A 17,490-nucleotide genomic window follows, 5' to 3' on the forward strand; every position below is an offset into this window, starting at 1 on the left:
GCCCAGCTGCCATCAAACCCTGCAGATGCTTAGTCCCCTGGCATCTAAACTGCTGCTGGACATGCACACAGCCCCCTCAGTCCTGGTACTTAGTTGTGAAGTGGGTGTAGGTCTCCTGAAGGCATGCCTCTCTAAAAACACTGCCATCCAATGAGGTGGCTCTGATAATTCTTAACCCAGTGGCTAGAGCACTCAGTCAGGATGTGAGGCCTGGTTCACTTTCCTCCTCAGCCTGATGGGGAGCAGGGGCTTGGACCTGGGTCTGACTTATTCTCTCTAGTAGAATGCATGGCTGAACCAGAGCAGAGGGAGATGCCCAGTCCTAGGCCTGGTCATCACTGGAAAATTGGGGAGATGGATTACCTGTGTCAGCAGGAGACTTACTCCTGGTAACACAAGTCCTGTCTACAGTGAAGCACTACAGTGGCACAAACCTGAAGGCACCTGACTTCCTCTGAAGTGTTGGGTTAGGCCACCCCCATTTCCTATTGGCTAGCTTAGGTTGCTCTGCACTCAGCTTGCTGGCTTCTGTGAGCTCTGTTCTTAGGTGCAAGTGCGCTCATGCAGTGTCTAGGGAGCCTAAAGCCAAACTTGAGGCTGTGGATTTTGCTAGGTGGCAGGGTATTGGGCATTGCAATGTGGCATCTAAGGACCAACATGGATCTAAACCACAGGGTCTTACAAAGACCCTGAAACGTCTTACCTTCTGTGAAATGAGGGGCCTTGTAATGGGGGGTTAGCTAAAGATGCATCCTGTACCTTTGAATTTGAATGTTCACTTGACTTCTGTGCTTTATGGGGTCACTTGGCTTGAAAGCTAAACTTTGCAGGGATGCAGGAGTGCACTTTGCGAGACTGCGCTGAGTGTGGAGGCAGCAGCTAGGGTTTGTCTAACTGATCTGAGTAACTGGTGGGTGCAGGTGGAGACAGATTTGTACAACTTCAAGGAACAAAAAAAGGTCTCTTACATTAGGTCTTACCTAAATCTTACTAGAAGGCTGCATACTGGAAAGCTAGGGAGGTAGTGTTCTCAAGCAGATTCTGGAAATTGTATTATCTAGCATCTTCCTGGATGACCTGTACCTATCTTCTGCAAAGCTGGGACCCTCTTAAAAGTAAAGCATGTTTGTGTCATGCTAATTGTCTATTCACCCATAGTGAATGGATGCAGGAAAGCTGTAGATGACCTGAATTGCCAGGCTTAAAAATAAATTTGGAGTGTCTCAGGCCTTTCTCATTATAGCAAGGAGGACATGAACTCATTCCTTCCTTTGCAGGTCACCTTAAGATGCCATTGGAAATGTTAATTACTGGCAGCCTTTCTGCTGAAAATGTCTTGTGGTCTGTAGGGTGTTTAGTTTGGGCCAGTATGACATGAACTAGTGTGCAGAGTCTGACTTGAATGTGCTCTCTAATGTTGTGGTTCTCAGCCTGGGGTATGCAGAGGTCTTCCAGTAGGTACATCAACTCATCTAGATAGTTGCCTAGTTTTACAATAGGCTACATAAAAAGCACCAGCAAAGTCAGTACAAACTAAAATTTCATACAGACAGTGACTTGTTTATAATTGTACTTTTCAGTATAAAGTCAATTGGAATATAAATATGGTAAATGAGATAGTAAGCCTTTCAGTAATAGTGCGCTGTGACACGTCTGTATTTTTGTCTGACTTTTGTAAGCAAGTAGTTTAAGTGAAACTTGGGGGCACACAAGACAAATCAGACTCCTGAAAGGGGTACAGTATTCTGGAAAGGTGGTTCACTGTTCTAATGCATATTGCCCTCTTTCCTTCTATTAAACCTGGAGGTCAGGACAAGTTAGTCACTGTAGTGGTTTTTAAAGTGCAAGTCATCAGTAGAAAGATGGTTCCCACAGACTTGGGCTATGGCACTCCCATAAACAGCCTATGTAGAAATGTTGCATGATCATGAGCTGAGTTATGGTTGCTGTGGGAACTAACTGAATTGCCTGGGGAAAGTGTCTTTAGTGCAGCATCATGACTAAGTTTAAAGACTCAGGCCCCATCTGAAACAAGTTGCACCTCCAGCTATACTACTAGAGCTAAAGTAGTTCCATACCCTAGTGTGGCTATAGGTAGAACATAAGTGTTTATCTTTGGTGTCGCTTAGGCCTGTGCAGGAAGGGGAATACGTTGTACCAGTATTGCGTGCAAAAACTACATGAAGATCATGCAGCTTGCAAAGGCAAGTACTCAAAAGTTAGGACATGCCAGTTTGCCTCTGCAACTTCAGCTCAGTCCCCTTATGCATATGCCTCATGATAGTCCTCAGCACAGTCACAGGTCACGTTTCAGTCAGTGCACAGAACGGATAGTGCTCGGGGAAGGAGTAGCTATGTACTTCGTTCTCACTGTTCAGCATAATCCTAGGCCTCATACTGCATGCTAGTCAAACCCTGCTCTAAAGACAGAATTATTTCCTCGTGGGCTCTTCTGTGGTTCTCATCTCAGTATGAAGCTTCACAAATGTTCCTGTGAGTTGAGTGGTGGGATCCCTATTGCCCAAGTTAAGGTCAGAAGTACCTACTGATCCAGGGTGCCCAATTTGAGACCCCTTACAACCTGATTTTGTTTCAGAATCCTTAGCATTATATAGCACTTAATTATGTTCACAGCACAGCTCCCATTTGAATTCATTTGCCAGCCAAGAGTGGTCAGCACATGTGTAAATCAAACCAAAGGTTTTAAATTGGGCACCCAGAAAATGAGGAACACTTTGTGACCCCCCCTGTGAAGTTTTAAGTGACATGCCCAGCTTTACATAGGAATTCTGTGGATGAGGCAGGGATAGAATTGAATTCCTCAGGAGCATTTAACTGCCTTAATCATGAGACCCTCTGTCACAGGTCAGGCCCATGGCTGTGCCTGCACACCCTTGGGGCTGTGTAGCCAGTCTCACTGTCAGGATGGGCTGCCACCTCAGGGGGCAGTGGCCAGGATGGGGGACCCAGGCCCACCCTCTCCACCAGGTCCCAACCCAGGGCCCTCTTGGTGGCAGGGATCTGGCCGAAACACACCAAGCTAGCCTCCTGTTGTCTATTAACTCTCTGGGTTATTTCCTGCCCACTTCTCTGCATCTCATGGCTTCCTAGTTCCCTCAGTTCCTTCTCCCTCAGTTTTGTCCAGTGCCTGGGGGTTGAGGGTTGCTGTCAGCTGGCTGGCCTCCACATTGTAGGGTGCTCACAGCCCTTCAGAGGGGCCAGCAGCACACCACGTTCCCCTACAGTGGTCTGCCCAGACTGAGCCAGGCTGCTCCCTCTTATACTGGGTTTGCTCTCTGAGCATGCCCAGTAGGTCCATGAGGGCATGGCTTCCTCAGCCCATAGTGAGGGGTTAACCCCTGCAATCCCAGTGTGGGGCATGCATGCCCTGTCACACCCTCCTTTCTGCAATCACCTGCCTCACTCACTACTCACCTCCAACTTCCTTGACTAATGAGGCAGGGATCCTACAGGCACCTTCACTAACAGCCCTGACCTGTCCCCACAGCAGCTGGACTCCATGCAGTGAATGAGGCAGGGTCCTGTTGAAAATGGTCTAATGTGATGAGACTGTTGTAATACATACATGAATTAAGGCTGCACCTGAATTCTGGCATTTCTGAACTCCTGAGTGCTTGACTTGTCAGTGTTCTCAGATAGATAGCTTTTGTGACCTGGACTGGATTCAGTTAATTGTTTAAAAACTCAAATTTTGTCTTATTGACACCCTATGGGTCCCAAGCTGGGTTGGAACCTTTGGATCCATATACAGACCTCTGCCAGTTGAGGGAACAGAGTAACTGACAGCAATAGTACTATCCTCTGCATGGAGCAGCACTAGAGGTGGAAGGGTCACCTTGCCAGGTATTTGCTGGCAGCAGAGGAATGCTGAGACTTGGGAACTTTGGTTCCATTCCAGGTCCTTGGGGGGGAAATGTGCTCTTCTGCCCATTGCCTCCAGTTGACCCCTTTGTGCCCATACCCCTTTTACTGGTACAAGTTTTTTTCCCCACCCCAGTTTAGTCCTAGCCCTATTCTTCCCACTTAGTTGCCACTTATCAGGCTTTCAATCCCAGTCTGCTTGCCCAGTAAGCTGGTCTCACTGCTCCAAACTACCCCACTCCTAGTCTCCTTGCCCAGCCAGTTCCTAGTCCTTCCATGTGCCCTACCTCTGTTCCCAGTCCCTGCCCACCCCACATTACCATCCCCACTAACTCCTAGTCTCCCTCAGTTTTCTCATCTAATCTGGCCCCAATTCCCCTGGCTCCTTGTCCCAGTCTCCCCCATCTGATCTCCGTTCCCCCTGCCTTGAATCAAATGACTGCCTGGATGTCAGCTGAGGGTAACAGAGGGGCTTCTTGCTCTCTGTTCCAGTGGCCAGCCCTGCCCTGGCCCAGAGCAGCCATTACAGGGAGAGCCTTCACCCCTGGCCAGTGCCATGTGCTTGGTCAGCACTAGGGGCTGAGACTGGAGCATGTGCAGGATGGAATCTTGTTTATCAAATCCCTGAAGCCTCTTCTCAGCATGTGCAAACAGTTTTGAAAGGTTTGTCATATGGATGGATCTACAGCAGACTTTGGATCAGGGATGTGCCTTTTGCCAAATTCCAGGTCCCTGCTCCAAAGCATGGGGATGCTAGAGCATTTCAAAGAAATCTTCTGTTTTTTCCATGGTAAAGTTCTGCTTTTTTTCCTAACCTCACTCTTGGAAACAGATGAATGCTTAGGCTGATCTTTGGGGAAATTTCTGTGGAGGCTGACACATGGCACAAAACTTTCAGCCCAAATGGTTACAATTTGGCAAAGTTACAGATAACTGAGAATGGCCTCATTAAGGTTGCACCAAACTTCCCATTATAGGCAGGGCTACTAGCCCTGCCAGTAATAAGCACCTTTACACCATTGTGTCTACACTAAAGGCTGTACTAGTCTGACAATCAGTTTTTTTAAAAAGTGTACAGTGTGTGTAGGCCTTAGTCATGAGGGTGGTGGGGACAGAGTGCTGGCTGCCAGCAGGTGTGGCTGCAGCATTACCATGTCCTATTCTCTCTGACCTGCAGGTCCCAGACTTCCCAGGGATCATCATACTGTATGTGTTAGGAAACTTTGGGGTTCCCAATCTGAGGGTTAGGTAGGGTCCATCTTCTGCTGTAGCACAAACCTGGTTCTGCCTTAAGGTATTTGATGACTGGTGTCAGCATCTGGAGCTGTGCTAGGCATGTAGACCAGTAAATCACTTGGGATTCTGCTGTGGGGCCAGAAGGGAGGTCACAGAGCTGAGTTCCAGACTGGTAGTGATGCCTGGGGTAGCTATAATTACATGTGACAAATGTGGCAAGCAGGAGTCACTGCAGCACCCTGCTGAAGAGTGAGGGGGTGGGGTGTTCATTGCATGCCATGCAATGGTGGGGGGTATGGGGACAGCATGGAGGAGACTGTCCTTCTGCTTGGGAGCTGGCTTACAAATGCCCTGAGTGACTCAGGTTTTGGGTAAGGTAGCTGAGCATCTTGTGGCTTAATCAGCCCCCAGATCCTGCATCAAACTGGCATTCTTGTTCTAAACTGTCTGCCTTTCTCTCTAGCATGCTGGCACAGACACCTAAACTAAGGCAGGAATCCAGCATCTTTAATAGCTCTGGCTGGAGGACACCCACCCCCCATGGGGGGGCAGTGGGGTGGGGAGGGATAGAAGGTCAGTGAGCCATGAAAATTCCTGTCTAAATGTGAACTGGGAATTCTGCTCTGCCCGGCCAAGTTTTTCCTAGTGTGACATGTAGGCTCAGACTGGTCTGCAATATAATGCACTTCTCTTCCTATTGCTGAGGATTTTTTTGAAGGTTATCCATATTATTGAATAGTAAACAATGCAGAGTCAGGGAGGCTCAATGGCCAAGTTGAAGCAAATAGATTATGCTAGCAGAATTGTGAAGCTTTGCGTTGGGTGGCTGAATCGGGTCTGGAGCCTGTCCAGGACTAAAGTGTTTTTGGGTTTGTGGGTGGAGGGGGAGGGGCAGGGACAGGAGAGCTGGATAGCACTAAACTAGTGGGTCAGAGCTGTTGCCGCTGCTGAGGATTGCTGTCTCGATCCTCTTTTCCACTGTGCTGTAGCTCACGGCTTATTTGTGCTGGCTGCCTCCCTTGATGTACTGTAGCTGTGCCTTTTCCTTTCTGCATGCTGTCTCGTCTTTCAGGGGAATCTCTCCTCTACCTTTATTTTGTAATAAATGATGCGGTTATGTTGCATGCCTGAGTGACGTCACTGTTAGCACAGTAAGCATCAGCAGCCTGATCACATGCTGGCCCAGTCAGTAATGCAGACAGGATAGGAAGGTGGAGGGGGGGCAGAGGAGGGAGGGGGCTGGTTCCTGGACAAATGGTAGTCTTCCCTTTGGGATGAAGTTGTTAGTCTCAGTGGCTTCATCATAGGGCAGGATCTGGCTTGAAGCTTTGGAAAACTCCTCCTAAAAATTCCTGAACTCTTCAGCTTGTGTTTGTTCCACCTGAGCAGACTTCCAAGACTCTGAAGGAGCAGTGGCAAGCAGGATGCTTTTCCCCAACTCTGCTCAAGAGTCTCCCCGTGGGCTCCCGGACACAAACGACCTGTGCCTTGGCCTGCAGTCTCTCAACCTGACTGGGTGGGACAGACCATGGAGCACCCAGGACTCGGATACTGCAGCACAGACCAGCACACAGTCTGGTGAGTTGCTTTCTGCTGGCACACAGCAACAGTTGTTGATTATTTGCTTTTTTAAAATGTGAAGCTATTGCCCAGAAAAGTGGCTGTTACAGGAGCAGATTGACTGGTTGAGGGATTCTCTTAGCCTTATAAATGCTCTGAGTGTAATGGGGTGGTGAGTTCAGGGGGACAGAATAAGGGGAGGTTTTGGTTCTTAGTGTTCTGCAACTATTCCAGTCTTGGCTGGAAAAACAGGAAACTTAACTTACAAATACCCAGGCTTCTCTGGATCCTGTGATGTCTGGGGAGGGATTAATGTGCTGATGGGCAAGAGGCTTTATTAAAAACTGCTCATACCTTCCTTCCAAGTAGGTTAGGATGTATTTGAAGATTGAGTTAAACACCTACACTGCAGTGTGGAAGTGGCGTTAAACTCACTCCACTCCAGATAAATCGACTGGCAAATTGCTACCTGGGCAAAATAGGTTGTGCCGGCAGAAAGCTGTCTCTATACAGGGAGGGGGCTGCATGCTTGCAGAAGGACCCCCTGCCTGGCAGCAAATGCTGCTGTAGCACACAAGCTTAGGCTCTTGCACTCACGGGGTCTGCTGCCCACACTCTGCAAATGGGGTGTGGTAGGGGTGCAGACTGAGCTCCAAGTACCAAACTCAACCAGAAGGTTCCCAGCTCTGTAAAAGGGCTAGGAGGGACTCTCCCCAGAACATGCTGCTTTGTTTTAGTTTGAAAATGGAGAATGGCACTTGGTCTGTAAGTTAGTCTCTCCCCAATAGCAGAGTGAGGGCATGGCAGCAAAGTATTGGCTTCTTGTTTTGCCCTTCCAAATGCTGTTCACCCTGGCTTTCAGCTGGGTCTAGCTCAGCATCAGCAGTATGGAGTGTTCTAGATCTGAGCACTGTTCTAAAGCCTGGTATCTATAGAAACTGAAGAGTAATGCTGTACCCCTCAGTTTTCTAGACCAGGATTTAGTGGCATCCTTGTGGTGTAGTCAAGTAGGGAGCAAGAGGGGAGTGGGGACTCATCTTTCAGGTCCTTATAATAAAGATCTAGAAAGAACAATCTCACAGATGGTGTTACTTCAGTGAATGTATCAGTCCATGGAAATATCTCCTGCTTCAGCAGAGTTTGCACAAGTTCAGCCTGGTTGCTACAGAAACTCCTCCTTTTTATAGAAGCAACCTGCTGCTTTGTTAAAAGGCTAGTGCATCTTTGTGCATTGATGGGGGTGACCTAGAAGGCCCCAGGCATGTTGCAGGTGCTGATAGGAATGTGGGTTGCAGTGTCTTGCACTCTTCACGTGGGTGGCCATTCTGGGGTAGTTCTGGAGGAGTGTAAGTGACCACTGCTACCTTCCCTGAGCAGGATGTAAAGTGTTGCAGGCTGTTCTGCTCACAAGCGTCATGCCAAAGCTCACAATTGGTAGGAGCATGTCTTCCTTCCCACTAACACCTGTCACTTGGTTGTAGCAGTGGGTCAGTCTGCCAGGGGCAGCACCAAATGTCACTTCAGATACTGCAAAACTGATCTGCATGTTACCCAGAGCAGGCCTCCTGGAGGTGCAAGTGCATCACTGCGGCTTCCTCCCATGGCTGGGGGTGGGACTTGTCAGGTGACCGTCGCAGAAGCAATATGCCACTGTAGGGGAGGGAGCAATGAGTATTAAACAGGTGTATGCACAGACCCCTGGAAAGAAGTTCCTGTTGAGGGTTTTCCTAGGAGCCATTGGCACTCCAGTAGGCTTGGATTCCTGTCCTGTGCAAATCCAAAAAAATCCATCTGGCTTCCCCTGGTCACCTGTAAATGCTCCATATAGCACCAAACAAGGGATAGTACTTTCCAGGCAGCAGTTGTGCCTGATCTTGTCCTACCTTTGCTTATGTCTTGTCTGTCTTGCCCTTTCCAGTGAAGCTGGGAATAGAGAGCTGATGGCTGACTTTCCATCTCTCGGTCCTCCAAAATGGTGGTGGGGGAAATCTGAGTTCTTGATCAGAGCTGAATGGAGCAGCAGCCTTGGATAATTAATAGCATACATCATTTTGGGAGGTGTCTGATAGGCAACTGGGTACTGAATCTGGATTATGGAAGCTTAACTAAGGCCCTGTGAACAGCATAGTTGTACATAGGTGCTGGAACTGAGGGTGCTGCTGTACCCATTGGATTGAAGTGGTTTCCATCAGATACAGGGTTTATAGTTTCGTTAAATGGCTCTCAGCACCCTTGCAGTTGTAACCAAGCCAACAACATCCAGGTCTGACAGTACTTCCTAGTGTTGTTACAGCCATAATGTGTAAGACATGATGCACAATGGCAGTGCAAAGCAGTTTTGTGTGACAGCCTCTTGCTGCTGCTGCTCTGAGCCCCACATGATCAGCTATAGCCGTCTCAGATGTTTTCTCAGCCAACATCCTGCCTGGCTGTTTTGACAAAGCCTCCATTCTCACTAGCTACTGTTACTTGTATGGCAGCTCTCTGCTATTCAGTGGGATGAAATGGTACATTGCTCTGTGGAAGGCTTAACTGTGAATTGCATGTTGAGGAAGCAGCAAGTAAAAATGGATATTTATGCAACACAGATCACAACTCCACTATAAACTTCATATGAATTCAGATTTTGCAGCTTAAAATAGCCTCTGAATCCATAGAAAATTCAACTGGAAACTAGTCTGGGGTACTCCAGTGACCTTCCTGATCACTTAATTATTTTGGTGTCTGTAGAACACATCCTTCACAAATAAGGTACTGAACTACCCACAGCTCTGTAGTGCATCACATATATTTCTGAGTTCCTCACTAATAGGATTGCAAAGATCAGTGGAACTGATGGCAGGAAAGTACTAAGTACTTGTGATACTAAAATGCTCAGGAATGCAGGCCTCCTGGATGCAAGGGCTGAGTACCTTGCAGTGGTGAAATACCCTGTTTGAGGGTGAGCACACAGAATTAAAGCCTCAAAGGCTTGCATTCCTCCTGCCACCCAGTCACTATCTATTAGAGGGGTAGAAGCCCCACAATATAGAAAAAGGGAGTTGGTTTTGACAGAGCATAGACTGGCCCATGTGCAAACTTGCAATCTACCCATATTCATATACCCGGAGCCATTTGTTGGCAGTGCCATTTCAGTCACTATAGTCTCTCCACCCCAGTGGAATGTGCTGGCTATGTTCTCATAGTCTAACTGCTGTGCATCCTGCACCAAGCAGAGGGAAATGGGAGACTGAATGGAGAAGCAGGAGAAGTGGCACTTGAATGGGCAACCATGGCTTATCTTGCTGTGGGTATGGCATATGCTTGGCTCAAGAAGTGAAATGCTGGTATTAGCGTGCAGCTGTTCCATTGTTCATCTGCACCTCCCACGTCTGCAGAGTCTCGTCCCTCCCTCCCTCCCTAGGACCAGGGAGTTGCCTTGAAAAGCTTTGCAGGAGGTAGGGCTGGGGGGATTCAGACTGGGTCTGGAATGCTTTGGGAAGCGCCGTGTGAAGTGGCTTCTCTTCTGTTTGTGAGAGGGGTGGGCATAGGGGGTGTTTCCCCACTTGAGACCTTCACTAGCCTTCAGAGGGGCCAGCAGGTATGGTCAGCTGGTATTGCCCAACCATGCCTTGTGTAGCAAAGGCAGAGAACAGCATGTGAACAGTCTAGTGCCTGTCAGTAATCTCTGGCACTACAGTGATGCAGGTATTGTTTCCCAGCTGGCTGCCCCCAGTCCCTCATTGGTGCTGTAGCTGGCATTTCAGCACTGAGCCAGGGATGATCAGAATCAGGAAATCCTGACTGCAGATGCACTGGGCTCAGCATTGGGTTGTCTGTCTCTAGAGCCTGGCTGGGAGGGGCAGGTGTTGCCAGCGAACAGCAGTTGGGATGGTTCTAGCAGTGACTCAGCTGTATAAATCCACAGGGAGCTGGCCAGGAGGATGGAAGTACAAAAAGTTAACAATCAGTCTAAAATTGATGCTGATTTGGTTTCCTGCAGTGTCAGTGCTTGAGCATTGATGAGCTGGAATTCAGGTACTCTAATCTGTGGCAGACTTTTCTTAAATCTGCATACAGCCATTGCCAGGTGCTGGCTGTACCTGAGCCTGAAAAGGAATGTCTGGTAATAGGGAAATTATACTGGTGTCACCTTGTGCCGCCTGTGGAACTGGTGTACAAATACGCTTGATATTGTAGTTGTGTACAGGGCCCCAGTCAGGGTCAGGGCCCCATTATGCTGGACACAACTAGGCAAAAATGCTGCTTTTGTTTTGCAACACTGAGGAGTTTTCTCTTGCAATCAGACTGCTGCTTCATGCCTCCCCAGGGGCTGGGAAACTGCGCAGTCCCAGGACATGGGGCTTGCAGTGCATTTTCCTGCTGATTCTACTGCATTGTAGAGGAGACAATCCACCTGTGAGAGGGTGGAAGAAACTTTGTCCCTCTGCCAAGGAGCATCCTCTGCTCCTGAAGCTGCTGTCTTGCTTGGGGAGCCTCTGCTAGAGGTAGCAGCTGATGCAGTTCAAAATTGCTGCATCTATTGGCTATAGGATTTAATTGCTGTCTTGTGGCAGGAGAAGAACACTAAACCTACTGCTGCCACTAAAACTGTCTGTCAGACTAGGAATATTGACTCAAGTCCCAGAAACCTGTTCTCGTGTCCCAAGAAAGGGAAGCTGCAGGAAATAAATGCTGGCCTTGGCTGCTTCCAGCTAAGTGTCCCATGTAATGCAGTATTCCCTTCCCAATTTAATAACTGTAAATATGCAGTGTTCATAGCATCCAGGTTACCAGTTTCTCCTTGGGGAAGGGTAAAGGGACACTATCAGGACAGTGGAGGAAAGAGATGAAAGTGCTGGTTTAGTTTGTATGCCTGCATAATTGATGACAGTAGTGCACAAGGATATGTGAGGTAGAGCCCTGCAAGAGACTACCTTTTAAATCCTGATTCCACCCACACAAACCTTAGATTCTGCAAGACAGCTTCCCCCACTACTTGAAACACAAGAACCACAGTTGGCTAATATATAATGGAATTCAGACACAATTTTTACCACTAAAAATAAAATAAATCTTGATTAAACTATGTAAAAATATTTAACTCTTGTCATAATAGACATCAAATCTCCATCCCTGTCCTAAATTTAAGTATTAAAACCTTTATTTTTCTTAAAGAGAAATGTGCTTTACATTGAAATTCAGTTTGAAAAACTGAGACTTAGTGTTTTCCCTCAAATTTCTGCAGTCTGGTGGTTTTTTCCCAGTGTAATCCTACCTGTAACAGTACATTTTATCCTCTCCTGCTATTATGGCAGCAGGTCCTGTGGGATCCCAGTTGGGCTGCAAGGCTCTGATGGGATGTTTAATACATGTTCAGTCTCTCTGCTCTCGCTGGCAGGTATGAAGCCTGTATACTGTTAACTTCGTACCTGGCATGAGTATGAATGCCAATATTGACATACTGGATCAGACTAGTATCAGCTCTCTAGCTCTAAAGTACATGTGACTCCATATGGACAGTGACTAGTCCATGGAGAAACATTCTTAAACTCTGGCAGTGCTTGCGTATGCCCTGTATCACAGGGTCTGTCTTTCAGTCTATCTTATATAACTAGATGTTATCCATATAGCTGATTATTTTAATCTTCTCATGACAGTGCATTCCATAGGTTGACTGTATCCTTTTATCCATTTCAGACATATTGCTTTGTTTCCTTAGCTGTCCCCAGTAAAGAGGAGTGCCCTACTACCTTCCCAAACGCTTGCTTATATACACCTGTCCTGTCTCTTCAGAGAAGAAACGGCCTGTTCCATTAATGTCCCCTTTTGGAAGCCCCTCTATAGCTCTCACTCTCATTCCCAGTCTCTAGACACATCTTCTCTCCCATCAGGGTTTGCCACTCCCACAACTGGGCTTCCCCTCTGTGCTGCAGTTGGCTGGGTCTCCTTGCCAGTCAGACTTGGCTGGAGATGGGACGCTAGATGGGGAGGGCTGAGTCACTACAGGGAATTCTTACTCAAGTGTCTGCCTGGTGGGTCTTGCCCACATGCTCGGGTCTAACTGATCGCCACGTATGGGGTCAGAAAAGAGCTTTCCACCCAGTCAGATTGGCAGAGACCCTGAGGGTTTTTGCCTTCCTCTGCATTGTGGGGCATGGGTCACTTGCAGTTTAAACTAGTGTAAATGTTGAATTCTGTGTAACTTGAAGTATTTAAACTAGGGCTGTCAAGCAATTAAAAATTAATCTCAGTTAATCACACTTAAACAATAGGATACCATTTATTTAAATATCTTTGGATATTTTCCATTTTCAAATACAAAGTGTACCATGCTCACTTTATATTTTGGTGGGATGATTTAGTTGGTGTTGGCCCTCCTTTGAGCAGGGGCATGGACTAGATGACCTCCTGAAGTCTCTTCTAGTCTTAATTTTCTGATTTTTGATTACAAGTATTTGCACTGTAAAAAAAAAATCACCTAATAAAAATACTGTAGTGCAAATCTTTATCATGAAAGTTGAAATTACAAATGTAGAATTATGTACCAAAAAAACTGCGTTCAAAAATAAGTGTAAAACTTCAGAGCCTTCTAGTGCACTCGGTCCTTCTCATTCAGCCAATCATTAAGACAAACAAGTTTGTTTATATTTACCTGAGATAATGTTGCCCTTATTTACGTCACCAGAAAGCGAACAGGCATTTGCATGGCACTGTTGTAGCCAGCATTGCAAGGTATTTGTGCCAGATATGCTAAACATTCGTGTGCCTCTTCATGTTTTGATCACCATTCCAGAGGACATGCTTCCATGCTGATAGTTACAGTGTTAATTAAATTTGTGACTGAACAATTTGGGGGAAAATTGTATGTCCCCTGCTTTGTTTTACCTGAACTCTGCCATATATTTCATGTTATAGCAGTCTCAGATGACCCAGCACATGTTGGTTTTAAGAACACTTTCACTGCAGATTTGACAAAACACAAAAGGTACCAATGTGAGATTTCTAAAGATAGCTACAGCACATGATTCAAAGTTTAAGAATCTGAAGTGCCTTCCAAAGTCTGAGGGATGAGGTGTAGAGTATGCTTTCAGAAGTCTTAAAAGAGCAACACTCGATGCAGAAACTACAGAACCTGAACCACTAGAAAAGAAAATCAACCTTCTGCTGGTGGCATCTGACTCAGATGATAATTAACATGCGTTGGTCCGCGCTGCTTTGGATTGTTGAGCAGAAAGTAATCTGCGTGGACGCATGTCCCCTGGGATGGTAGTTGAAGCATGAACTGACATGAATCTTTAGTGCATCTGGCAAGTAAATATCTTGTGATGCTGGCTACAACAGTGCCATGAGAACACCTGTTCTCACTTTCAGGTGACAGTGCTGCCTGCTTCTTGTTTACAGTATCTCCTGCAAATGTAAACAAACTTGTTTGTCTTAATGATTGGCTGAATGAGAAGTAGGACCGAGTGGACTAGCAGGCTCTGAAGTTTTACATGGTTTTGGAGTGCAGTTATGTAACACAAATATAGGGTTTTAAGTTGCACTTTCATGTTAAGAGGTTGCACTACAGTACTTGTGTGAGGTGAATTGAAATACTATTTTTATAGTGCAAATATTTGTAACATACACTATTTCAATTATGATACAGAATACAATAGATAACATAGAAAAAATCAAAATTTAATAAATTTCAGTTGAAATTAACAGTGATTAAAACTGCAATTTTTTAAATCAATTAGTTTTGACAGGTTTCAGAGTAGCAGCTGTTAGTCTGTATTTGCAAAAAGAAAAGGAGTACTAGTGGCACCCTAGAGACTAACCAATAAATTAGTTTTTGAGTTAGGCATGTGAGTTAACTGACTAATCAACAGCCCTAATTTAAACCATGATTGAGGACTTCAGTAACTCAGCCAGAGATTAGGGGTCTGTCACAGGAGTCTGTGGGTGAAGTTCTGTGGTCTGATGTGCAGGAGGTCAGGCTAGATCACGCTGGTCCTTTCTGACCTAAAGTCTGAGTCATCTTCAGAAAGAAATCTCTAGTCTGTCCTGCTAAGAGCTGGCTTCCTCCCCTGCTGCCTGACCAACCCACAAAAGTAACTTAAAAATCAATGGATCCATAGAAAATCAAACCCTCCCAATCAGATTTTATCTTGGCACCTCTCCCCTTTACAAGAACTGGACTATATGACCTCTCAAGGTCTCTTCCACTCCTATGATTCTAGTTCTTGACTCTACCTAGAAGACACTCAGTTACCACAGCAATACGTGGCAGTACATGGACAGTGTAGGAAAATGCTTGCTTGTTAAGAAGGGTGCTTAGGTAACAGATGTCACATTAAGTGCATCCCTGGAGGTTCAGTGCTCCCCACTGTGGCAGTCTCTGGTGAGCTGGGTTCTGGGGGAACTTGATCCAGGGCATACAGCAGTCTCCCTTCCCTCAGAGCCAGAGGGAGCAGACAAGCCTGCCAAAAAGCCAGTTAGTGCTCCCCTTGTTGCCAACTTCAGGTATGCCTCTTGTGTGCGCAGGAGCAGCCAATATGATCTTGCACCAGTGGCTTGGGGAAGAGGCTTCAGCTTTCTCTGCTACTGGCTCAGCAGCACAGCCCTTGTGGGATTGAGTTCCAGTCCCATCTTTGCATCTCAACAGTGGTGGCAAAGCTGTCTGCTTATGGGGCCTTTCTGGTGGCTGTCACTTTTGCAAGTGGTGTGAGCTGAGGGTGCTGAGTACAGTATCTCAGGACAGGACCTTCCATAGTGAGCAGGTAGAGCTGCCTTTCTACCCAGCCTTGGTTCTAAAAGCTACTGCTGTTCCACAGACCTCGGGGTTCTTCAAGTAGTGTCCCTGTGGGTGCTCCACTGTAGGTGTCTGTGCCCCTGCACCTCTAATCCAAGATTTTTGGTAAGTGTCCCCTTGAGCCCACACATGTGCTCTCCCTCCCTCATGGTCTGTCTCCAGGCTATTTAGCACTGCATGTGCAACCCCCCCACTTCCTTCTCTACCACCTGTGGCCTCTGATGGAACAAGCAGTTGTCCCTTATCTGTGTCATTAACATAAGTAGTGTGTGTGTTACCTTTGTTCTCCCTAAAAGTACTCAGGCTAGTGTTTTGTTTTTTTTTGGCTTAAAGAGAAAAAGGAAAAGAACTTCACTTTCCTTCCCTGGAGGCATTCTCCCCCCACTTCTAGTAGACTCATAATTTTTCTTTTTCAGTTAATAAAAAAAGGTGGACTATTCTGCATATTCCTTCCTGCTAGAGGATGACAACCCCCTGCCCAGGGGCTTGCCTGGCTCTCTGCTCCAAGTGGTGCCTCTCCTGCCAGGAGTCCATTCCTGTAATGGCCAGACACTCGCTGTGCCTGGGAGACCATCACAGACGTGCTTTACCTGCCACACCTAAAACTGCAGCCTGGCAGGAGCTGGGAGCTGAAGTAAAATTTCTCTATACAGAGAACACTTTAGTCTGCAGGGGACTCCAGTGTGTTGACCCCAGATCATCCCCAGAGCCTTCACTTCAAAAGGGGTCAGGTGGTGAAGAGGAAGAGAGAGGGGGGGAAGCCACCAACAGACTCCTTCTGGAAAGGCTCCTACAAGCAGCTGGCCAGCCAGAGGGGTGTTCCCCAGTGCAGCCATCTCCACATGGATCCCTGAGCAGCTGGCCAGCCAGTGGGATTCCCCAGAGGGGCCACCTCAGTAGGAGAGTACCAGCACAGGAACCTGCTGTGAGCTCAACTGCCACTCCAGTTTGGCACAGGGTCTTCCTGCTGTGAGCTCAGCTGCCGCACTGGTTCAGCACCTCAAAGCTCTGGAAGCTGAAACCTGAAGTTTTCCTGTCCTGAAGGGTCTTCCTGCTGTCAGCTCTGCCCTGCTCTGAGCTCTGCTCTCTGCACTGACAAGGGGCTTCTGTAAGCTCTGTGCTGCTCTGAGCTCTACTCTGGGCATCTACTTCACCGAGAGGGGACAGGTACTGTATCAGAGCGACATAGAAAAGCCCTGCTGTCTGCTCTGGCACTGAGACACCAGAGGCTTCCACTGTCATGCTCTGAGGCAATGGTACCATCCCCTAAGGAGAGGGGACAGTTACCCTACCATCTCTAAAAGAGCAGCATAGAGAAACCCTTTGGTACCAGATGCAACAAAACTCCCATCTAGGAAGTGTTCTGCACCTTCCCAACCATTGATACAGACTGCGGACACTCCTCTGGGGTTCCAGATGAGCCCATGGTAACACAGGTGCTCTGATACTCTGGAGACCTGTGGCCTCAGTACCCAGGAAGATACCATTACCATACCATCTCTAAAAAAGTGGCACCAACAAACTTTTTGTATTGGGCAAAACTCTCATTTAGGGAGTGCTCTGCCCAACTATCAGTACTGACAGTGTACCATGGACCCTCCTTTGTGGTACCAAATGAACCCGTGGTACTGCATGAGCTCTCCAATCCTGGAGACCTGATGATTGGGGAAGACCCACAATCCCCATTACTTGATACCAGGACCCCAGTATCAAGCACCATCCCAGCACCCAGAATCGCTCTTAGCATTGTGCTGTATACTACCAATACCCCAGTCAATGACACCCTTACCCACAGATGAATCTGACACTGGCCCACCACCACACTACAAGGGTCATCCCCAATCCATCATGCCAACCACCCGTGCCTGCCTTCCTGCCTCTCCCTCCCAAGGCCATATTGTAACTCCTCAGGTATATACACACATGGGGCGACAGTCTCCGGTGTCTCTCAGGGAGAGTCCACCAGATGGTTTGCTACAGCCTGGTACCTGAGCTAGGACAGGAGAGAGCTTTTTCAGAACAGGAAAGAACGGGGG

General features: G+C 47.3%; 1 protein-coding gene across 5 annotated transcripts in view; it reads left to right on the plus strand.

Annotated features, from left to right (window-relative positions):
* CPEB1 (cytoplasmic polyadenylation element binding protein 1) overlaps window positions 1-17,490 on the plus strand; it is a 78,680-nt gene that overhangs the window by 23,164 nt on the left and 38,026 nt on the right. For all 5 annotated transcript variants that reach the window (XM_084640551.1, XM_084640552.1, XM_084640555.1 and 2 more), the window contains exon 3: window positions 6,508-6,696. In XM_084640551.1, the coding sequence (XP_084496677.1) occupies window positions 6,508-6,696 (189 nt within the window). The remainder of the gene's footprint in view (window positions 1-6,507; window positions 6,697-17,490) is intronic.

The sequence above is a fragment of the Lepidochelys olivacea genome (genome assembly GCF_965140295.1).
Source record: "Lepidochelys olivacea isolate rLepOli2 genome assembly, chromosome: 10".
Classification (NCBI taxonomy): domain Eukaryota; kingdom Metazoa; phylum Chordata; order Testudines; family Cheloniidae; genus Lepidochelys; species Lepidochelys olivacea.